The sequence below is a fragment of the Choloepus didactylus genome, chromosome 9 (genome assembly GCF_015220235.1).
Source record: "Choloepus didactylus isolate mChoDid1 chromosome 9, mChoDid1.pri, whole genome shotgun sequence".
Taxonomy (NCBI): domain Eukaryota; kingdom Metazoa; phylum Chordata; class Mammalia; order Pilosa; family Megalonychidae; genus Choloepus; species Choloepus didactylus.
Window position 1 is genome coordinate 12,702,904 of NC_051315.1, and position 23,673 is coordinate 12,726,576.

At 53.4% G+C, this 23,673-nt stretch overlaps 1 protein-coding gene across 29 annotated transcripts in view; it reads left to right on the forward strand.

Annotated features, from left to right (window-relative positions):
* CLASP1 (cytoplasmic linker associated protein 1) overlaps window positions 1-20,545 on the forward strand; it is a 294,473-nt gene extending 273,928 nt beyond the window's left edge. For all 29 annotated transcript variants that reach the window (XM_037849465.1, XM_037849473.1, XM_037849469.1 and 26 more), the window contains 4 exons: window positions 548-676; window positions 12,918-13,124; window positions 14,494-14,610; window positions 17,549-20,545. In XM_037849465.1, coding sequence (XP_037705393.1) covers window positions 548-676; window positions 12,918-13,124; window positions 14,494-14,610; window positions 17,549-17,635 — 540 coding nt within the window. In that variant the 3' untranslated portion in view covers window positions 17,636-20,545. The remainder of the gene's footprint in view (window positions 1-547; window positions 677-12,917; window positions 13,125-14,493; window positions 14,611-17,548) is intronic.
* The last annotated feature ends 3,128 nt before the right edge of the window (window positions 20,546-23,673 follow it).

Sequence of the window (23,673 nt, forward strand, 5' to 3'; positions counted from 1 at the left end):
TGTTGAGATTAAGAGTCTGTTTGGAATGGCTTTCCTCCAGGGGCATGGCCTGTGCCTTAACCCAAGTACCTGGCAAACTCCCCCACCCATGAGCTCACCACACGGGAGGTCAAGGATAGCCACAGGTCCCCAGCTGTTTGAGAAAACCCACGGGGCGTTTTGATGAAATGAGTAGATGCTTTTGACCTGTTCTCTGTGCCCTTTACCTAAACCTTAGGAAATCTGAAAATCCCCAAGGGATGATAGTGAACTGAGACTTACCATCTCCATTGGTCTCTAAGCAAGCTTCCCTCAAGAGGCATTTGGCGAGCCCGTCGGGCACTGGGTCCTGGGACTGTCACCCTTAGACACAGCCCTGCCTCCTGGCACTCTCCGTCTCCGGAGCATCTGTCCAGTGAACAGTGGGATCTGAGTAGAGGGGTCTCTAAGATGCCAGGGAGTCCCAGATTCGGGGTGCTCGGTCTTGCCGGACACTGCTGTGGCTTTCTCCGTGAAGTGCTGAGGCACGTGTTGGTTGGTAACGTCTTCCTTTCCTCTTGCCCTCCAGCATTCCATCCGAGCACTAGCATTGAGAGTTTTACGGGAAATCCTGAGAAACCAGCCAGCAAGATTTAAAAACTACGCCGAGCTGACGATCATGAAAACTCTGGAAGCCCACAAAGACTCCCATAAGGAGGTGAGCCAGGCCGGGGTCTGGGAGCACAGGGTGTGGGGGCAGAGGGGTGGGGGTCAGCGTGCAAGCTTTAACCGAGGACAGGCTTTGCACATCCCTGAAAATGCCCCTCCTTCGAACTCAGCCGGTGTCATGGCAAAGCCCAGTGCTCTCCGTGGGGTGAACCACGGCACAGCCCGGGCCAGTGCCAGGCTTTTGTTTCCCAACTCCCTTTTTCCATGGGCACAACAGTCTGGGCCGGTCCCCAAGGTGTCTCCCGTGCCAGGGATTCCCATTGCTTTGGGGTAGAGGAGGGCTCTGCCATCTTCTTCTGGCGTCAAGCCCCTGGCAATCTGATTGGGAGACCGAGTACTGGCCTCCGAGTCATGGCCATGCCGATCCTTGGACAAGTTATTCCACCTTCTGAGTCCTATGTTTCTTGTCTGTAAAATAGAGTGGGGTGTTATCTCACACTCTGTTGTGAGAATTGGCTGAGTCAACACAATGACAGCTTCTCGCCCAGGGTATGGCACACAGGAGGTGTCTCCCCCTTTTTTTGTGCTCCCCTTGGTAAGATAAAGGGAAGAGGTAAGCTGTGCCTGTAGCTTGTGGGCATTTGAAATGCTAGCAGGCTCCCCCCACCTCTACCAGTGGGCTCTGGGGCCTCAGATGCCCACTGAGAGCAGGAAGGGTGCTCTGTGCCCCCACCGCATGCTGCAGGCGGTAAATACTGGTCCAGCTCCTCATGGAATCACTCCATCCTCTCTAGCCCCCCAGTCCCTTGAGTTTCTAGAGGCCCACAGAGAGTGGGGAAGGGGGTGGAGCCTTCCTAAATAACAATGATTTCAGCCACACCCTTCCGGTGAAAGGCACTGTGACAAATCAAACCGTGTACTTAGAACTTTAGAGAACAGCGTGACCAAGTGTGGGCTGGCCCCAGCCTGAGGGCACGGGCATTCGCTCAGCAAATCTCCTCGCTCACGTGGGCTGCCTTGTGTGCGTGCTCCTGGATTAAGGTTGGGTCGCCAGACCAATTCTCCCGTCTGCACGTAGAATCTCACCCTCACCCTCATCTTTCTCTTTGGTAGTTATCTGACTGCGTGAGCAGTGCCTGGCTTGGCCAGGGCAGGGAGCTCGTCCCCTGTCGGGCGTCTCCGCCTTTCAGGCATAGCACAGCACATGACCCAAGGTGATCAGCAAGTTTCAAACCAGTCCCTCATGTTTTCCAAAATCTGGCTTGGTCGCATAATGGTGACAGTCACCCGTTAGACCAAGCCCTTTCCATTCGTTGCAACTCATTTTTCAAATGTGAGGACCAGATGAGCTAGTGATATGGTCACCATCATTATTGCCAGGTGAGGGGTGGGAGGTGGTGGGCCTGGGGTCTGCCCAGCGATGCCCAGCAGCGACCTGCAGAGCTGAGGGCTGGACCTGGCCTTGGGCCTCCTTGGAAGGGGGAGACCAGCCTGCACTGACGTTTTGTTTTTACCAAAATGGCTTCTCCTTGATGAGAACACGTGATTAAACAATGAACTAAAATGGAAGTTCTTCGCTGTTTCCAGGGGGAGGACATACTTCAAAGTGCAGCCTTGAGGTGGAAAGATGGGTCACCTGTCCATCCGAGAGATGTCTTTCCAACTGTGTGGCCTCATCTTAACAATTTAAAACCTTGGCAGGGAGCCCTAACAAGTACACATTAACAGAACCAAATCCTCCATTTGCAGTTTACTGCTTTCTTGGGTAATCCTTCTTTGGCCCCTACAAAATGAGAAACTTGGGGGAGAAACTTCTTTGGTCCATTAAATTGCCTAAGGGGAAAAGGCAGGAAATATCTCAGGCTTCAGTTAAATTTAGCTGTACTCGGTTAACCTGGAATTCCTGTAACCTGAGGGTCTCCACGCTGCTGTCACTGATGACCTGATAAAGCAGGTGGAGAAAACACTGTGTTCTGAAAGGAGTGCCTTTATTGGCAGGCCCTCCCTGCTTTGCATACCTTCACTCACCTTGACTTGTGCCCTTGTCCTCTTCCTTACGAAACTTCACTCCGTCACTGTGCCAGAAGCTACTGATTCTAGCACCTGAATAATTAGGTTTTAGATTTGGTTTTTGCTTTTTCTTTCCCTTTAAAATTTACCCAGTCTGTCTCTATTTTAGCCAGTCTGCCTCCATTTCTCGTTTTTGTTTTTGTGTTTTAGGGCAGAATGGTTAGAGTTTGTGTTGTGGCCATCTTGTTGGCATATAATACTGCAGATGATGTTTTGCTAGTCACTGCATTTTCTCATCACATTTGATACTTTGATTCTAGACATTTACTGGAAGGGATCCAGGATGTTTCCAGGTGCAGTTAATAAGTCATACAAAGGCATAATTGTTTTCCTGTCTTTATTAGTGCTTCCACAGTGCGTTCGTCCTGGGGCAACTGCTCCTGGAACTCAGTCTCCTGAGACACTTGTGGGTTTGTATTCCCAGACAACCCAGGCTTGAGCGGGAGGCCTGGCCGTGGGCCCCCGTGCCAGCTGGGGGGTTGCCACCCAGTGTGCACACCGTGGTTCCACTGCAGCAGTGGAGGACAACTTATGAAAATGTAATTTCTGTAAGTGAAATTGCTCTTAAAAGTTATTAGAGAAGATGAATGGGCAGGGTTGATTAGACGGCTTGTTTTAACATCTGATAGGCCAGGGTCTGCTTTCTCAGTTTCTTTTAAGAGAACTATGTGTACAGAACTTTTTTCTTGACCATTGAAAATGTACCAGGCACTAAAATTGGCCTCAGACTTGGACTACCCTGAGCTAACCTGGGCCCACTAGGGCAGGGCAGAAAGATGGAGCATTTGAATACCACACAGAAGGTTTGCCTCTGTAAATCTCTTCTGCATTATCTAACTCTCCTTTTTTTCTTTGTAGTAAGTGAAATCTGTTACCAGGTTTCAGTACCCCATAAATACAGTTATGTGGTGTGCAGTAGGGTTAGCACTTAGCAAACACTTCGGAGGGCCAAGGCCTGTTCTTACAGTGACCTGTTCTTAAAATCTTAAGCCCATTTTCTGTTTTATGAAATAACTCCATTAATTTAAGCTCTTCTCATTTTAGAATTTGTAATCCATTTGTGTGGCTGGTACACACTCTCTCCTTAGTTAAGAAGAGAGGATTTGATAAGAGAATTTATACTACAAATGAGATTCTGGGGCCAGTGTAAGGTACGAATTTTGAGGCAGAAAACCTGATTTTCAGTCTGGCATCTGCTACTCTCCAGCTGTGTTGTCAGCTTTCAGCGTCCTCTAGACCCCAAAGAGTCATGACTGCTGTGAGAATCAAAGATACAATGATCCAGAAAGATGCTTATCAAACTGTGACGTTCTGCACAAATATGTCTACATAAAACTGTTTGCAGGCATCTTGATCCATTTCAGAAGCACCGAGCTCTTGGTAAACAATTGCTATACTAATCGTAAATTACTTTTGTACACATTTAATTCAAGAGTAGTTATTCTCACTATGCCTTGGACATAGTACCCAAAATGTTGTTGTGCTCAGTAAATGTTCTGTTAAAACTTGAAAGAAGCACCAGCCCTATTTCTTGAAGACATTCCATAATTTAGACTTTTCAGTCACAAGACAGCTTTTTCTGAACTTTGCCACGTTAGTGAAATGAACTGCATTTGCCTGTTAATAGAGGAAACTGTCAGCATCGTTTTATGCCACTGTACTGAGTCACCAGATGTTTCCCACCTGCACAAAAGTCTTGGTGTTTAAGGCGTCAGAATCCAGCTTTGGGTGGTTTGGTTTGTTTGGGGAAGTTTGACTCTTAGATTTAAAAAAAAAAAAAAAAAAAAGCAACAACAAACGACCATTGTTATATCCCCAGAGGTTTTATTTTTAAATCATTTCTAGTGAATTTAGTGTTATTTGACTGCAAGAAATTTAAAAAGCAGAATTTAGACCAAAATTATTGTTAAATGAAAAGGAAAGTCCCTGGGAGCAGCTGCACGACTCCTGCTCACCCAGGTGGCATGGTGTGTCCCGTGCAGGTGCTCCTGGGTCACGGCCAAAGGAGCGGGAGTGCCTCGGAGGCGTTTTAGCTCTTGGGCGTTCTGCCTCAAATACCAATGACAGTAGCAACCCGACCAAGCCTTAATCATCCCCCTCTGCTCACGAGTGGGCCTTGGTAGAAGCTTCTGGGGTCCAGGCCTCACAGAGCAGCAGACGTCCGGGTTAGTGGGTTCAAGGGGGCAGTATTTTGAGGGCACCTGGAGAAATTCCGTCACCTCTCTGGACCTCGGGTTTCCTTATCCGTTAGCCCGGGGGTGGGTTAGATGATTACCTGTGTCTCTTCCAGCTTAACGATAATAGACTTTGCTGCTGAGTGGTAAACCTAAACCCTCACACATCCTAGTGCTCTGGTTTTCCCAGTTTTCCATAGGCCAGCTTTGGGATGTGGCTAGAAGACGCATTTCCTTTGTAAGTGATTGTCTTTGTAATAAAGACAAAGTCAAAAATCTATATGGCTTCGTTTAGAGATTCTGAGTTGTCAAGCCAGAAGTCTGACACTAACACACAAGCTCTGGTACACATTTTCTCTTGGAGGTGGGACGGGGGGTTCTCCAGTCTTCAGAGAGCTCATGGTTTAGTGGAGGGATGTGCACTAGGAGGTCAGAGTGGGCTGGGAGAGTCAAGAGAGAATGCTTGAAGGGTTAGAGCTGGACATGGGCCAAGGAAGAGGAGGGTGGGAGGGAATTCTAGAATCCAAGGCCAAGGCCATGGGCAGGGGCAGGGGGCATGGGCTTGAATCCCACTGAGCCAAGACTGCAGGAGAACTTGCCCTTTCTGTGAGCCATCGTTTTCTCTGTGTCAGGTGGAGAAGCCACTTCCCACCTTGCAGGGGGTTGTAAAGTGCCTGGCCTCTGCTGTCACACAGGGGAGGGGAAATGGTTCCTCTTTGCTCATGAACTTACTCTCCTTGGAAAACCAGATGTGACGCCCGTCCTTTAACTCCCGTAGCTTCAGAAAGCAGTTGAGAGGGCCATCAAGTAATGGCGGCGGAGCCTTTGTGTTTGAAATTGGAAGACCTGGGCTCACGTCCTGCCTTTGCCAGTTCACTCTCGTGTGGCTGTGGGTGGTTCACAGGAGCTCTCTGGATCTCTCGGGTTGACAGGCTGGGTGGGCCGGGAGGAGGGGGGTTTTCCTCCCCTCCCTGCCTGCCCTGCAGAGTGTCGTTGAAGTCAAGTGGGAGTATGGTAGCCGACACTGTTGAAACTGAGGTCGTTATCTTTTTTTTATTCTCTTCCATCAGAGAAAGGCTGCTCTTGAACAGAATCGTTGATAGGTTTTTTAAATGTACAGAAAACAGATTAGTGCATTTCTCTAAGTACCTCTAAGAAGGCTATGTAGATTCAGTTAAATAAACTCTAAAACTCCAATGAGAAATCCGGCTTGTCTTTGGGCCGCTGCTTTGGCCGACTCTGTGAGAGGGGAATTTTCCATACTCGTGCTGAAGTGGTTGGTGCGCTGTCAGCCTTAGGCTAGAAAACCCATGAATCTTTAGAGCTGCATCCTGATTGTCTGCGCCATGCCTTCCAGGATGGGGACACAGCCGCCCCCTCGTCATTCACCCCTGCTGGCTCTAATTCTACCCCTTGGGGTAGGACAGAAGTCGTCCCCAACCTAGAGCCTAAGCACACCCAAAGATCGATATCGTGTTGCCCCAAATGTGCGTTTCCAGGCAAGGATGTGGTAGCTGTCTTGTTAGAGACTGTTTCATTCTGACTCTGAATTAGTGTATCTTCATCCCCCTGAAACCACACTTTAAAATTTGGCATGTGTCTGTTTTTCAGGGGGAAGCACTCCTAAAGTGGGGGTGGCAGATAGGCGTTCATTTCCAAAATAACTGTAAAGTTCTTGGTTCAGGTTCTCCCTCTCATTCTAGACATGAAGGGACAGAGGCCTAGAAAGTAGAAGAAATTGAGCCCACAATCACCTGGCTAGTTGGTGACAGAACCAGGTCCGAAACCCAGATCTCTGGACCTAGAACTGGGGGAGCTTTTCTTCTTTGCTCGCTCCAGCACTGAGCCTAGCGAAGTGAGGACTCGCATCCCAGCTTCAGGCCCGCGTGGGTGCACTTCCTCCAAGCCCAGAATTTCTGCCACTGCCAGTGTGGGGGCACTGGCCGCTTCCCCTTCACTGAGGACACACGTTGCCGCGTATCCTGGTGGCTGCTAAAACTAGTCAGTCCTATTTTTATAGGACCTAGAACTGGGGGAGCTTTTCTTCTTTGCTCGCTCCAGCACTGAGCCTAGCGAAGTGAGGACTCGCATCCCAGCTTCAGGCCCGCGTGGGTGCACTTCCTCCAAGCCCAGAATTTCTGCCACTGCCAGTGTGGGGGCACTGGCCGCTTCCCCTTCACTGAGGACACACGTTGCCGCGTATCCTGGTGGCTGCTAAAACTAGTCAATCCTATTTTTATAAGGTCTTTCCAGCCTTTACCAGAAGGTGGCGCCAGCCTGCTCCTTAGCTGCCAGATGACAGGGCTGAGCCTGGGATACCCGCCTGCCAAGAGCTCTTGGATCCCATCTGCCATGGTTTCTGGACGTTTGCATCTTTTCACTCAGCCAGGTATTCTGGTGTGTCTGCAACAAAGCCAAATCAAACTGTGCAAGCAGTTCAGATTTTGAGAATTTCTGTGCTCTAGAGGAAACCTTATCTTTAAGCAAACATTCATCAGTGTTCTGAGTCATGATCTCATTTTTAAAAAAAGAAAAGATATAAAAATTATGCCTCTCTGCATAACCGTGTTTCTTCTCTAACTTTGAAAGGAAGGACCCCTATGTTTCCAAGCAGACTGTAGCAGAATTGCAACAGTTTTGGTCACTTTAGGGCATATGATAACCCCAAAGCCTACTCAATCCCGTTCTCTCATTTGAACATGCCGTTCTTTTAAATCCTTGCCCCTTCTGGCCACCTTAATAGGGATTGTCCTCCCTTCCTTTCCTTCTGTCTCCCATGTTTACTCTTGCTCCCTCTTTGCTTACATTTATAATCTTTGCTTCTTATGTTACATGGGACACAGGGGCAAAACCTAAAGTTCACCCTGAGGTTGGCAGCTCGCCAGGAGCCGCGGTGTTGGCTTAGAAGCCAAGAACCTCCCTGCCTTGCCAACAGCAGTGTCTGTCCTGGGAAACTTTGTCTAACCCCAGTAAGAGAGGGCCTCAAACCCCCATCCTGAAGTGCAGCTGCTGGCATTTTGTTTTCGGCCATTTTCGGAAAAGTCCTTTGTGTTTGATGTGTTTGACTCAATGCTTGGTGCAGGCGACCCCTCGAGTCCCTGGACTTCTGTAAGAGGGAGTTCTCCTTGGGTGCGGGGTTCAGTTCGTTGGCTCTGAAACAGCCCGCTTTCCCAGTGGCTAAGCGTGGGGCGGGTGCTTAACCTGACACGGTGCTGGGGTGAGGAAGGAGCTGGGGTGGTGGGCTCCCACATGACCCTGCCCTTCCTGATCACCTCGCTCCCCTCACTGTACCCCGGGGCACCCGATGGGCTTCCACTGGCAAGTGACACTGCTGGGACGGGAGCCCCAGTCTGTCCCCACGCCACTTTCCACCCGCTGATGCTGCCCACTGCCTAGGGCCCTCAACACTGGCTCCTGACCCTTGGGATTTTCTAGCACAGTGCTCCTGTGACATTGGCCAGGGTTCCCAGGACCTTTTATCTTTTCCCCCAGGTTTAAAACCTAGAGACCAAGGGATGTCAGTGATTTACCCAGAGTCCCTCAGTTAGTTGGCATTGCTCAGCTTTCCAACCAGCATGTTCAGATACTTTGAGTAGTGATTTCTTACAGTAGGAAGCCAGTGGTTTCAGGGCATGCCTCATTGCTGGACCAGATTGGAAGAGAGCGGGCCTGTCCCTTCTTGCACTTGTCCCCATCACTTAGCTAGATGTCATTCAGCCACAGAGATGCACAGCCGGTGCTTGGCTTGCCCAAGTCCGCCATGGGTTTTGGGGCAGCCTCAGGTCACACGTTACAGAGGAAGGAGACGTGACTTCATTTTCGGTAACTCGTTGCATGAGGAAGCTCTTCGAAGAAACGCCCCAACAGCTGGTTACTGGGAAAAAGTAACTTGAACTAAAGTCTCGTTTTCCAAAGAACCAGTCTGCTGCTTTCCTGGTGAGCCACCTGAAATGGGGCCATGCACAGTTGACTTTCCCAAGGCCTCTTACCTGCCTCCGCACCTTCTGGACTAACCAGCTCCTCGGTGAGAAAACGTCAGTGCGCATTGGTGTGGCACACCCCACGATGGCTTCCCCAGTCATGAGCTTTTAGGGATAATTAGTTCAGCTCATGGATGGAATGCCTAGTATCTGCTAGAGGTTGTTGTGCCAGGCGTGGGGATGGCAAAGTGGCTGCGGTGGCGTCTTGCCCTTGAGGAGCTTTTAGTCTGCTGGGAGACACAGACAATTCCAGCAGAACATGCAAGTCCAGTGAGGAAGGGGTGCACATAGGGCTTCCTGGGGGTGCAGCTGCACGAGGTGAGGGTGTCACAGGATGACTTGGACGTAGGAAGGCGAAGCACAGGAGGAACCGGTGTTCAGGAAGCAGGGGAGATTGAAGGAGTGCTCCGGGGTGCCCAGGCGTGCCCTCGGCTCAGTGTTCCCTGCGGGCCAGTGAGAAGCAGGGGGGCGAGGGAATGTCACTGGAGGGGCAGGAGGGGAGGGGCCGGGCCCACTGGCCTTTCACGCCAGTTGGAAGAACTGGGGCAACAGCTGTGGACTGATGTTTAGCGAGCTCATTGGGGAGGGTGGCCACAGACTCCAGGGAAGGACGTGGGTCAGTCACAGTGTCCCATCTGCAGCACCCTCCGGGTGCGCGGTCCCCTGTGGACAGGGATCTGCTCCAGCAGCGCCGGCGCACCCACACCTCGTTGCCCACACCAGCGCCTCACGAGAGGCCGCCTCATGCTTTTCACCTAGAAGGGGCCAAGCTGGGTTGTTCACTGCCTCGCTTAATCCAAATTGCTGTGCTATTAGGTATTGTTAGATCCCCGCTTTAGTGTTAAATAATCGAGGCTCGGACTGATGAAGTATCTTGCCAAGGACTGAGCTGAGGTTTGTCTGCCACACCGCTCTGAGGCTGGAAAGGACCCGTCCACCTCTGGAGGTGAAGGGTGAAAGGCGCACGTGCACACCAGGCCAGAAGGCACCCTGCTCACAAGAGGCCTGTGGGGGAGAAGCTGTACTCTGCAGGGTAAAAAAAAAAAAAGCCAGTGGGCCTCTTCTAGATAGTGTCAGTCCTGTGTATGTTGACATGGAGTGAGATGCGTAGCTCTCGTGGCTGAGTTAGCACTTGGTGAGAAGCACCTGGGCAGGCCAAGCCTGTCTTCCCCTGACCCCCCACTTACTGGGGAGGAGCCGAAGGCAGGGCGGACTCCTCAGGGCTGAGTGAGGGATGGGGCGCCTGGTGAGCTGCCTCGATGGCCAGACCAGCTGGAGGAATCCCTGCAGAACGGCAGAGAGCCTTCCACGGAGACGCTCGGTTCTCCCTGCCAGCCCTCCCCGGCCTCCTGCAGTGGGGGACATGCAGGCAGCCTGCCCCACCACCCGGCCCTGCCCCACCTGCCTCTCCCGGGCCTTGCGCCCTCCCTGGGCTGCCCTGCCCTGCACCATGATGTTGGGGGCCCACGGGCTTGGTCCTGAACACAGGCCGTCTGGTGGGTGTTGGGGGAACAGCTCCACACAGAAATAGAAAAGAGGCAGTGGAAAGGTCCCGAGAAGAAAAGAATTGAGCCTTTCAAGTTCCTGAGAATTTTATGAGCTTCCTGAATGGACAGGGCTCGTTCACAATAAAATTCGCTCTCTGTGCTGCTTTGCACTCAAGTCTCACCTTTTGCCTACACAATAAGCACAGACATGTCTTGGGTGTTCTTATCACCCATTTTCTGAAATGCACCCGGTATTTCCCTGTGCACTGTGTTGAATGGGGTGTCCACAGTGGCTGTTGAAGGAAAGAGCCCCTAGTTCCCGTCTTCCCCTTGGGTGGCTGCGCCAGGAAGGATCTTGTTAATGAGCCCCCAGCCCTCCCCTTCTGTCAGCTCCTGGGGCGAGAGAGGGTCCCCCAGGGAAGGCTCCGAGGCCTCCAGCAAGAAGGGCTGGGACCTTGGGAATCCAGGAGGTAGAGCCTCCTCAGACAGGGACGGATCCCCAGGAAGTCGGGAGTGGGAAGTCCAGCCCATCGGGAAGTGACAAACACTCTGTAACTGCCACGCTCTTGCTCAGTCCTCGGGGGTACAAGAGAAATGTCTCAGCGCCTGTCTCCTAGGCCTCTGTGGCCTGTTCAGTTAAAATGGCAGTCTACACGTGGTGCCACGTGAGAGTCACAGGCAGACAAGCTCTAGTTGTTGAGGAGAAAGAGATCGTGATGTCTGATGTCAAGGAGGCCTGGGGAGGCCTGGGGAGGCCTGGGGCACGTGTCAGCCACACTCGGGGACAATGAACTGTCCACGTTAGCTGGAACGGGGAGTTTTGGAGGCAGTGGAAGGTGAGCAAGGATAAGGATACTAGAAACAGTAATCATCTAGTACTCTAAGCTAACCCCAGGAGCTGCTCCCCTCTGCCAGGGGACAGGTTCCATTCATCAGGAAGACATGGCAAGGGGGCCTCCTCCTCGGGGGTTCGTCCTGGGGGGCCTCCGGCACCTCCCACCTTGAGCCAAGGGGCTGGGCTGTCCTGACCTCAGAAGGGCTTAAGGAGATGTTTATGAAAATGGTTTTCCTTGCTATGACGGCTGATACAATGTTCATTACAATTTTTAATATAAAAAGTTCTAAAAAAAGAATTTAAATTATCCACAGTCTCGCCACCCTGAGATAACCACTGTTAACATTTTATGCATTTCCTCCCAGGCCTTTTATAGTTGTCAGTGCCAGACATTGGGGTATGAGTAGCCAAAGCCCGTGTAGAACTTTCTGCTGTTGTTTTCTGAACAAGATAAAACCTGCTCTGCAGCGTCTCCCTTCACCCTTCAGAGCAGAGCAGTCACCCGGGGATCAGACACACTCCGGGCTGGAGAGCCCTGTAGGGGGGAACCATGGGGCCTGGGGGAGAACGCCTCAGTCAGACCCCAAAGTGAGTGGGCAGCCTGGCTGCGCTTGGAGCCAGGGTGGAGCCTGTGCACCCCGCCCCCCCCCCACCAGTCTCCCCTCCCCGCTGGTGAACGCTGTCTGCCTTAGGACTCCACACAGCCTTCCAGACCCTCCACTGCTGTTTTCGTTGGCCAGTCTCTTAATAACAACAGCTGGGGTGATGGAATTCTTGAGTTGGTAGCCTTTGTCCTGGGGTTGTGTCAGAGACAGAGCTGAGTTATGTTGAGGAGCAGAGCAGAGAGGAATCCTGGTGGAATGGCAGGTGCAGGGCTGGCCCAAGAGAAGAGCGTTCCATTTCTATGGTATATCTACACGCACTCCAGGCTCAGTAGTAGTAGCTGCCATTTACTGAACATCGACTGTATGTTGGGTTCTAAACATCAGATCATCTCTGTAAGATATCCCCATTGTACAGGTGAGCAAATCGGGGTTTAGGAAACTTCCCAGGCACTTGGTTGTAAACAGCGTCACTGGGATTTGCTTCCAGGTTTCCAGCCGACGGCCTGTGCTCTTTGTGCCCCACCTTCCGGCATGCTCTTTCTCTTTCACTGGGTTTTGTGTTTAATTCCCACCTGGTCCCCGTGGTGACTCAAGGATATGCACAGAGGGTGGCAGTGCATCTAAGATCCCCCCAGATGCAGTGGCTGCTTTTATACTTTTACTACTTAAAAGTGCAAGGCAGAGGGATTCCCTAAGACGCAAGCAGCTTCCCAGAAGAGACTCCTCAGAAAACCCCCTCGGAGGGCTCTCCCTGAGCCTCCCCAGCTGCTCTGCAGCCAGGCACCTCTGCACAGATATGGGGGTCAATGTCACTCAACTCCCACCGGGGCCTCCCCCAGTTGTTCCAGCTGTGGCATCCCCCAGCCCACTGGAAAGTGTCTCCATCCTTATACTCTCAGGTCCTGGCTTGGGCAGAGAGTCTTGAAGGCTCGGGTCCAGAAGTCTGCGGCGGGGCCTGAGACTCTGCATCTCAAGTTCCCAAGTGCACATGGAGAACCCCTGCCCCAGCCTTTTTGCCTTTTCCTTTAGGATTCCCTTTGATTTTATTAAACAACCTTAGCCGAGGGCAGTGAGTGCGCGCTGTTGCCGGCCACAGGAAGCCCGCGGCACTCACGCTCACAGTGGGCTGCGTGTTGCAGGTGGTGCGGGCCGCCGAGGAGGCCGCGTCCACGCTGGCCAGCTCCATCCACCCCGAGCAGTGCATCAAGGTCCTCTGCCCCATCATCCAGACGGCCGACTACCCCATCAACCTCGCCGCCATCAAGATGCAGACCAAAGTGGTGGAGAGGATCGCCAGGGAGTCCCTGCTGCAGCTGCTCCCCGACATCATCCCGGGCCTGCTGCAGGTAGGGCCCCCGCGGCGGCTGGGTTCAGCGGGCTCCGAGTAACCCGGGGGCTTGGCTCTCCCGCTCCACGTGGGGCGGGGGGGTGGGCAGGAAAAGGCAGGCAGGGACTCACGGTCCAGCGTCTGTTAAGCTCTGTGTCCTGACACTTGTCCCCCTTCTCTGTCTTCTAGTCCCCTCTTCCCTGAAGGGAGCAGGAAGGGTTTCCCAGCAGCCAAGAACTGTGGCTCCCAGAATGAACCTTCTGTTTACTATAAACATATTTTGGTCTTGATTTTTGGTTCATTCCTCCAACAAACCTTTGTTGCACACCTCCCGGGGGCCCCAGCCCTGGGCGAGGAGGGCCGTGGCGTGCAAGGTGACATGACGGCCTGTGCTCCCATGTGTCCGTCAAATGTTCACTAAAACCCTTCTAAGCAAGAGGCTCTGGGGTCGACTCTGGAAGGTGAAAGATGTTTTCCACTGTTGTGGCACGCCCTCCAGGATTTTCCGGTCCAGCACGGGAGCACAGTGGAGCCACGTGGGCAGCTTTAGATCGCAGCACGAGTGCCACGTTCGCCGAGAGGGCGGCGGGCAGGGGCGTCCGATACGGGAGGTGGAAGAGGGGGGGTCACAGAAGGCCTCACTAAGACGTGCTCTCATCTCAAGTTCGGCCCTGAAGAGGGGGGGATTTCAGTAGAGAAGGAGAGAGAGAATTAAGCCTCACATTTAATAAACGCTATTGCTGGCCGAGCACTTGGCCTGGCAGTTTAAAGGTTTGCTGTCGAGGGCTGGACTGTTCAGGAGGTGGGAGAGTCACCAGGCTGAGAAACCCTGAGGGCTGCCTGGAGAGTGAGGGTACAAGTGGGAAGAACGAGGCTGGGCAGGAGGTGAGGTCAGGTGGGGACACACATGTCAGGCTGTAGGACTGGATGCTCCCCAGCAGTCATGGAGGGTGAAAGGTTTTGCCCACAAGAGTGACAGTGGTGGAGTCGTTATTTCTTTGGAGACCTTTTACACAAGAAATTTGCTTTACTGTTGGGAGAAATGTCAAAGGCACATTATTTTCCCCTTAGTTCCCTTCTCTCATTTCTCCTGTTACCTTAACTTGGTGTCACCTGCCATGGCGGCTGATTGTGCCACGACCGCCTGTGCACAGGCTCTCCAGCCCTGGGCCCCAGGAGCCAGGCCACTCATGACACTAGTGAGTTTTGACCTCTTTGGGGTGTGGGTCCCCACCTTCTGCTGCGGAGCCGAAGGTATCTCCTGGTTGTCATTACCTACAAGTTCAAGGCTGAACTCCCCAGATGTTTGTGGAAACGTTGATGAAGTCTTGGCTCCGAAGCCACCCTTTGATCTCGGTCCCCTTTGTGTTCCCCTCCTGGCCCTGCAGGGTTACGACAACACTGAGAGCAGTGTGCGGAAGGCTAGCGTGTTTTGCTTAGTGGCAATTTATTCCGTAATCGGAGAAGAGCTGAAACCTCACCTCGCACAGCTCACAGGGAGCAAGGTATGTATAGGATTACGCGGCCGATACGCAGCCCTGGGCCTTGCCAGCTTGTCGGGCATTGGCTGGCCTTGGGCGCTGGCTCCAGACAGGTTTTTCTCATCGTACGTGGTTTAGCCGGGCCTTCCTTCTAAAGACCAAGGTGACCCACCCTAAAGCAAAATCATTGTGAGGTGACAACATAATCTATAAGGTACAACAGAATCTGTTTTAACTCCTGTTTTTTGAAATAACTGAGCTTTTCTGATTGATTCCTCCAAGGAAAGATGACTTTCTTTAGAAGCGGTGTGTGTTCCCTGACAGAAGCAGTAAGGAAATTTACCTGGGAGCTGAGTCCCTCATGGGTGTTGACAACAATAGCAGCTGACTCTGACCTCGGGTCTCCCCTGCCCCCCACCCCACACTGTGCTTCACCCCTGCTGTGTGAAACAGTGCCCCCAGGGCTGTTCCGTCACCCCCCAGTTAACCTGCCCATGGGCACCCAGAGCCAGGCCCTTTCCTCACCGTGCTGCCTCCCATGGCCGTCTTAGACTATTCTGGAACCAGGGACAGAAACTGGACCAAAAGGGCTGTTGGCTCACTGGAGATGAGGTGGCTAGAGTGCTTATTGATTTAAAAATGACAAGGAATGCAAATCCGACGTGCCTGGCCAGACAAAAATAGGTGGAAACCCCCAAGCCGAGGTGGGAAGGTGGGGTGGGTAGCTGGGGCCTCGGGCCTGTGTGAGGAGCCTTTTTGGGCTCCCTGTGGACGCATCTGCATGTTCATCACAGCATCGGCCAGAGATGTGGGTAAAAGTGGGAGCTCGCTGAGCCTGGGGGGACACAGATCTAGACGCTCCTGACCTTGCTCCTTAAGAAAGAAGAAATCACCAAGGGATTCTCAGTAGATCCGGTCCTTTTGCCGCCACAGGGCCCCCCTGGAGTTGTTGGCAGAGAAGACTCTGTCCCCCTTTGTCCACAGCAGGCCCTCCCAGCCTCAGCCCTGTTGACACTTAGAGCCTGAGGTGCTTTGCTGTGGGGGCTGGTGGGATGTGGGGCAGCCGCCCTGGCCTCTCCCCACTCCTCCCCCAGCCTCCCCCACCCCGGCTGTGCCAATCATGTGCATGCAGACATTGCCACAAGTCCCCTGGGGGCACCCCTAGTCAGGAGTGAAACCCTTTGCTCTTCCTGTGGACGGGTGACGGATGGGTGATGACGAGGGAGGGGGCTGTCTCCCCTGCCTGCATCCTCACCTATCCTTCCTTCCTTCTGCAAAGGCTCCTCATCCGCGCCTTTCCCTGACCTCATCTGAAAATACCCTGAGCCCAGAGCCACCCGGCTGAGGGCTGGGCCACGCATCCCCCTCCTGCCCCTGCCTCCACCTGGGGTTTGTGCATGGGTCCTGGCTGCAAGGTGGAACTAGAAGACAGTATTCACAAAGTGGATTTATAAAATGGATCATTCACCCCAAAATGCTGCTGCCCAGGCTGGACTTCGTCTGGTGCTTTTACCCTGCTGAGTGAGAGCGTGGTTCCGCCACCTCCTCTGACCCTCCATCAAGGGCCTAGGAAGGTGCAGGGCCCGTTGGGCAGCTCACCTGGTCCCTTCCCCGCGGAGGCTATGGGTCTCCCAACCAGGGGCCGGCCCTTTCCCATTCCCAGTCACACTCAAGTTGGGTCAGTGGGTTGTCTTAACTCCCTTCTGATCTGGCAGCCCAGCTCATCTAGCCATTCAGTGTCTGGGTGTGAGGGCTCTGGTGTGTTGGTGTGAACTGTGGGCTCATCTGCACACATCTTAAACCTGGGGTGCTTGCCTGTGTTAGAAGCCGCACACCATCATCCTCCTGTTCCCACTAACTGTCCGAGAGCCTTACTTCCTGCACACCACATGCGTCACCACACGAGTCTCGTCCCAGCTGCCCTGGAGAGCAGTCTCTCCTGCCCTGGGCTGACAGAAAGGAATTGTCTGACCCTGTGGCCCACTTGGAGCAAGGCCGATGGAGGGCTGCGGACAGTTGATCTTTCAGACTTGTCTTGATCTTACACATTTTGTGAGATCTTGACCGTACAGACTTTAATGAGATTTCTGCAACTGTTTTGCTGTGTTCTCAACATGAGCAGGTCGATTGCCAACATATCAGCTTAGTGGCCTTCGACAACTATTTAAGTGCCTCCCCCGTTCCACGCTATTTTACGTATTTTGAATGTCCGAGGGGGTTGACGGGAACACAGATGAGAGCCTGGATGGGAAAGCCCATGACCATGAAGCACTGTGCCCGTCTGAACGGGTATTAGCACCTGACTTGGTGTCTGGCCTCCTGGAGGTGGAATCTGCTGGGAATGACCGAGCCAGTGCCCTGCTGGCTGCAGGGTGGGCACCAGGCGCAGGGTCCAGCAAGGGGGCCGAGTTCCCAGGAGGCAGGAAGAAGAACCCAGGATCGCAGATCAGGGAGAAGGAAGCTTCGTGGAGTGGCCTTGAAGACGTCTCAGCTTCAGTTGGCAAAAGTGGGGGTGGAGAGAGAGTGCGGAGGCCATGCTGAGTGGAAGGAGCAGCTGGAGCCGGGGTGTGACTTAGGACATGCGACTTTGAACCTGGCTTAGCTGCTCGACCCTGAAGGAGCGGTGCCCGCCCTGCGCGTCCCACCAGCTGTGGCAGAGCTCTTGGCGTGTCACCCTTGAGATGTGCGGACCTGCCCCGTGTACCTTTCTCTTGGGACCCCTGAGCTGTACATAGTCCACCTCAGTAGGCGCTTTCCATTCCATCTCCACTAACCCATCTGCTGCTCTCCCCTCCCTCTCTGGGGCCCCGGGGGTGTGTGGGGTGAGTGAGGGCTCTCAGTAAGCGTTTGTGCAGTGAATCTCTACACTGAGGGCGTGCTCTTTGATCGCCACCCGGGTGGCTCTCCCATGTTCTCCTTACCGATTGGTTTTCCTCCGGCTCACTCACTTTTCTCTTTTCAGATGAAGCTATTGAACCTATACATAAAGAGGGCCCAGACCACAAATAGCAACAGCAGCTCCTCGTCCGACGTCTCCACACACAGCTAATGTCAGCACCACAGCGTCCGTCTGTGCAGCCCTAGAAGCAATTGGCGACGCCTCTCGGAGACCTTCCCCATCCCCTCCATCGCTGCCCAGTCAGTACAAGGAGGCCCGCAAATATTTATTACAATCAGTATTTTGGTCCCTTCCAGCTTCTGTGTAATCTTACTGGCATTGAATGTAACGGAAGCAAGGCCTGTACTGCAGCCTTCACCCAAAACAAAAGGAAAAAAAGAGCAGAAACGAGCCTTATTTGCCCACTGTGTCTTGGACAGCCCGCCGAGATGGAACACAGCGCATGTGGGAGGCAGCTTTCCCCACTCAGAACTTTTCTTCTCAACCACAGCTTGGGGGTGGGGGCGGAGGGTTCATTTGCGTTTCTCTCGTCTTTCATATCTTGTTTTCTCTGAGTTTGGCCCATGTGGGGCACAGCGCTGCTGCCCCTCGCGCAGCTGACCCTGTCTAAGGCTGGGTGTCTTTAAGTTGTGTTTTGAGACCTGCTAACGTTGAGCACCAGGTCCTGGTGAGAAAGGAAAACCTGGCGACCAGGTCCCAACAAACCCTTGGGATTTTAGTTGTAGGCTCCACATTTGAGGCCGACGGCCCTACTGTTGGCATAGGAACAGAAGGGCACCCCCCTGCCCCCCTCAATATCCCCACTTAAATGGTCCCTCCCCCAGGCTCAGACTCAAAAGAATTCTTACAGCTTAAATCCAAACAGAATCAAAGCAAATTATAGCATCTTTTAGTGGGTGTCTAAAATGATGTTTCATGAAACAGGAAACAGAAGAGAAGATGTTGGTTTTACTGCCAAAGATCTTGAGGAAACGCTGGTTCAGCCCCGATTCTCCCGGGACCTGTTGGTCCGTGGGGGGCCCCGGGACCACCTCGATCCCCTCCCCCAGGCTTTGCTTCAGCTTCAGTTGAGATGTTTTCAGTTAACTGGCGAGTGGCAAATTTGCCATCCCAGATTTTGACTTCTCTGTTTAATTTGGGATTAAGATCAAAGAAATGTTTAGAGAGACGTGTGTGTCAGTCATTTTTTATTTCACAAATCAGTGTACTTCCTTGGTCATCTGCCTTGATCGTTGTTTAAGGAAAAAGTAATTATGATGAGGGGGACAAATTGCAGACCACCAGAATTTGAAACTTTTAAGTGCAGAGTCGCTTTTCCATTTCTTCAATGAGAAACCACCATGCCCTTCTTTTTTAACGTCTTGAGGATTTGATTGCTCCAATAAAAGTAATTACAGATTTGGAGCCTGGCCAAACGTTTTGAGTAAAATTCTTTAAATGAAATGGAAATTCTTAAGGCAATCATGCTGACTTCTACTGTCTCTTCTGTTCCAAGTTAGAGCCTCTAAATTGGACTGAAAATGCTGCTTTTGGTGTTAATTTGGAAGTATTTGCTCTGCCAACGCAGTGTCCTGCAGCCACTGGGCCTGGGAAGGAGGGGGCCCCCCAGGGCTGGGGTGGGGTGGGGTGCCCAGTACCTAGCTCACGCCGCTCGTCTCCACACCCTCCTCTGCTCAGACCTTTCGGATTCCAGTGGGAGGCTGTGAAGACACTGTAGCAACCCAGAACTCTCTGGGAAAATGAAGTCCTGTAGCGCACTCCAGTCCGGGCTGGGGTGGGCAGGGGTGGGTGTTCTGCACACGTAGGAAATCCCCACTGCCGCCAAGAGAACACTGCAGTGCGCTTTAAGTGGTTGAATGCTACTGAGTTATCTTTGCCTCCAGACATCGCAGGACCAGGCCTTCCTCTCATCACTACCATTTGTCTGTCAGTGTTTCCTTTGTGGAGTTTTTGACACTGTATGAGTCAAGAGGAGGTCTTTTGGTTACTCCTCTGTTGTAGAAATACGCATTCTGGTCCAGTTACTTAGGAGTCCTTCCGTGTCCAGTGCATTTAGAAACCTTCTCGCCGCCCCAGAAGGTCGCCTCAGTCCCCGCAGCGCAGCTGGAAGAACCGTGAACCTGCCGCACCGCCTCCGTGCTCACAAAGGGCTAGCCTCGGACACAGCCTGCCCGGCCCTCCGTCTCCCGACTCAGACAGACGCAGTCGCTGCACAGGCCTCGGCCTGGAAACCGCTGCCCGCCGTGCCCGCCGAGGGGAGGCTCGCCTGCCGCCGCCACCTCACGGGGAGGGGGCTGTGCCCGCCGCCCCCTCCCCACACCCCTGCAGCTGCCTTGCCTTGCCGCCGCCCCCCGCAGGGCTCCTGTTCACATGAAATCACAGAGTCACAGGACTGGGTTTGTCCCCCTCCCATTTACCTGACTATCCAGGGTCCCGAAAACACCTACCCTTCCCAGCCACGGGGGGTGGGTCCATCTGACTTCTTGCTTTCCTTCCGGCTGTGCCCACCCTCTTCAGGCCGAGGGATGGGTGCTTGCACCCGCATTCCCACCAGAGACCCCGGCCTCCCGGACTGTGCCGCAGACGGCCCGCGCCATGGCTCCTCGCCAGCTAATCAAGGCCCGGCACAGGGAATGCAGCTGCATCGTGTCTCGCCCATCTTTTCCTTTTCCTGCCACCCTTTATTTATCAAGCATACTAGTACTCATTAAAGGACAACAGATAAGAACTTCGTAGAATCCCACCGGGACTTTGCTAACAATAACATTTGGAAATGAAAAAGGAAATGCTCTGAAAAATATCAGCCACCAAAATAGTTTTGTTGGCCCTGTATTCACACGCATGAACCCCACATCCCCAGGTTGGTTTTTATTTTTATTTTTTTTGGCTTTTTCATGTTACATCCATATCTGTATTTATATCTTATTTGTTTCACTTTCAAGTGTATCATGGCAAATGTACAGATTTTTTTTGTTGTTAATAATGTGCTAGAATTTGCTAAAAAGGAAAAACAATGAAACCCTTTTGAGTTTGCCCTAGAATAAATGAAACTTAATTCAGTTTCCTGCATCGATGCTTGTCTCTTTATCATTCAACCCTGGGAGAGCCCATCTCACCTCCTGGCCTGCACAGTGTGCCCGTGTTTGTAAAGGATCTAAGTGACAGAACCAGGTGAGGAGCTCTTTCCCCTCATAGGTAAACCAGCTCAGGCCAGAGGGAAATGCCCCAGCTGACGGGTCCCTCTCGGGTCTCACAGTGTGGGAAAGGCCCTTGGGGCCAAAAGGCTGGTCCCACCATGCTCCTGGTGGCTGTCTGGGCAACAGGTGTCCTTTCTCTGGGTCCCTTTTCCTCGAGAACAAGTTGGGAGCAGGAAGAAAGGCTAGACCTCAAATTCTGAGCCCAGACAGAGTGCGAACTGCCAGAGGCAGGCAGCTGCCTCCACGTTGCGGTGCTGGGGAGAGCATGTTCTTTGAAAGATCCCGTACGCAGGACACAACATCCAGGCCACGAAGCCCATTGGTTTGAAATTTTTTTTTTTTAAGTGAATTTTCCCTCCTCCATGATGCAGCTCAAGTATTACTCCCCCTGAGGATGTGCCACCCTTCTCCCATGGCTTGCCAGAACTCACCTTACCTGACCCCTGGGGGCACAGGGCCCTGTCAGATGCCACCGTGACAGGGATTACAAATACCTGGGTTCCAAACCCAGCTCCACTCCTTCCTCCCTGGGGCAAACCACTTCCCTTCCTGCCTCAGTCTCTCCATTTATGCCTTGGGTTGAGAGCTGCAGTGAGGGCTCTGTGGGATGGTGTCAGTGACACAGTATGTGCCTGCAGGTGGCCCTGCCCTACCGTGGACGTGGCATGCTCACCTGTGGCCGCAGCTAGTCCATTATTCAATAGCGAATGTGGGAGACCCTGAGGGGACGGGGCCCAGGCTCAGGCAAGGCGGGCGGTTGAGCCTTGTGTCCTTGGTCTTTACTGCTTGGTGCCATTGCTCCCCCCAGTCCAGGGGCCACCAGGAAGTCCTTGACATCTTAAAAAGGACCACAGGCCCCGAGGGGTGGGGGTGCAGAGGCCCCATGGCACGTCAGTGCTTCTTGGCTTTGGGGAGATGTGAATAATCCCCTTTAAAAAAATGCACACTTCCACTCACAGGTGGTTTTGCACTCGATCTTAGGAGGGTGTGGGACCCTGAGGTATAGCTGGATTGTGGTGAATGGGTTGAGGCTGGGACCCCAGCTCCCGCGGTGCTCCCAGCTGCTCTGCCACTGCCTCGTCCTGCCTCCCGTTCCTGTACATCATCCCAAAACCCCCAGGACAGCTGCTCGTCAGAATGTGCACCAGAACCATCTGGAAGGCTGGCTAGAGCAGCTGACTGGGCCCACGCCTGGGGTTGCTGATTCAGTTCTGCGGTGGGGACACATTTTACTTAAGACAGGTGACTGGGTCCCAAGCCTTGCAACAAGGAGTTGCAGGGAACAATGTTGGACTTGGGAATGTCCTCCAAGACTGTCACGGGTGTAAGTTATTGGGCCATGTGGTTTATCACCCAAATGAGGACATGGTGGAGAGCAAGACGGGGTGCAGCTAACAGAGGGATGCCCGAGGGGGCATTTCGGGCAACCCTGGGCACAGAGCACTCCCACAGGGAAACACCGTGGAACCGGCTGCACGGGAGGCCCAGGGCCTCACCTGCTCCTCTCGCGGCTCCCGCTCAAGCCCCACCTCGCCGTTCCCAGGTCCTCCAGCATTTATTAACTCACACCCCCGTGGCTCCAGGCAAGAACGGACAAAGGTCATGTGAACGGGCATCTAATCCCAGATTATGTATTTAAAAGACATTAAAATGCTTTTCCCGGAAGCCTGCTGCCAGGGCGGGGGCCCGGGAGGTGGCCGCCCCTGGAGACACAGGCTCCCGGGGGACATTCCCAGCTGCCCCTGCCTCCCACCAGCTCCTGCGGGCCGTGGTCGGAAGCGCCCACCTCCTGCACCCCAGGGCCCCGGGGCCCCCTGAGGGGTGTCAGCGCCAGTCCCCTGGTCTACCTGCAGGCCTGCCGTCTCCCCACGCGACACTTGTCTCCCCCTTCAGTCACCCACCCCGGCTGACACGCACTGAGCGCTTACTGCATGCAGACACCGTTCCAGCCATTCTCTGAGTTAATCTCACCACGACCCTGCAAGGCGGCCCTGGGCTTGTTCCCATTTTACAGAGGGAAACGGAGGCACAGAGAGGTGGAGGAAGTTGCCCAAGTGCAGCCAGTAAGAGGCAGAGCCAGGATGCAAACCCACAAGTCCAGCACCAGGCTGACCCACAGCCTCGTCTCGCGTCCCCGTCCCCACACTGAGCCTCTGCTGCGTTTCCCACCCACTGGCTTCTGTTGCCAAGTGTGGGGACCCTGGTCCCAGGCCTGTGGGCTGTGGTAGCACCTCCCACCCCAGGGTGCTGCTCACTGGGCCAGGTGAGGTGGGAAAGGCCCAGCTTGGGAGCAGGAGGCCTTGGGCTGGAGCGTTCGGAGCTCCGTGACTTTAGCCCAGTGACTCCAGCCTTGGGAGAACTCAGTTTCTTGTCTATAAAATCCTGGGGTGGGGAGTGGGAGGGAGAGGATTAGCACGCCGTGTGCAGTACAGTTTCTGGAACCTTCCACAGATGTCAGCAGCTATTGTATGATGAAGATGGTGAGGATGACAAGGATGACAACTCAGTTACTGACTCTGGTTTCTGACACAGATGATGCCAAATAAATGTTCCAAAGAACAAATGAAGGCATTAATGCCCCTTAAGCCCCCCAACCCGCGTTCTGGTGGGGGCAGATCAATACTCACAGACCGTGGGTACAGGTGCTTTTCCACTCTGAGGGAAGAAGCGAGAGGAGGCAAGGACTCTCTCAACGTCCCCTTCTGTTTAGACCACCCCCTCCTGCTCCTCCAGCTTCTTCTCAGCCCTGCAGCAGCCTTGCTCCCCTCTCGTCTCTAAACGAGAATCCTCACAGCACCAGCTCTTCCCCAGTCCACAGCAGGGGTTTCCCTACCCGCTCTGGGCCCACCAGCCACATTTTGTCTCCAGCTTAACCCCCTGAGCTCCAGCCCCACACAGTTAGCTGCCTTCTTGACGCCTCCACTTGGATGTCTCACGTGCTCCTCAAATGGGGCATTTCCAGAGTCGGGCTTCTGAGCTGGTCCATTTTGG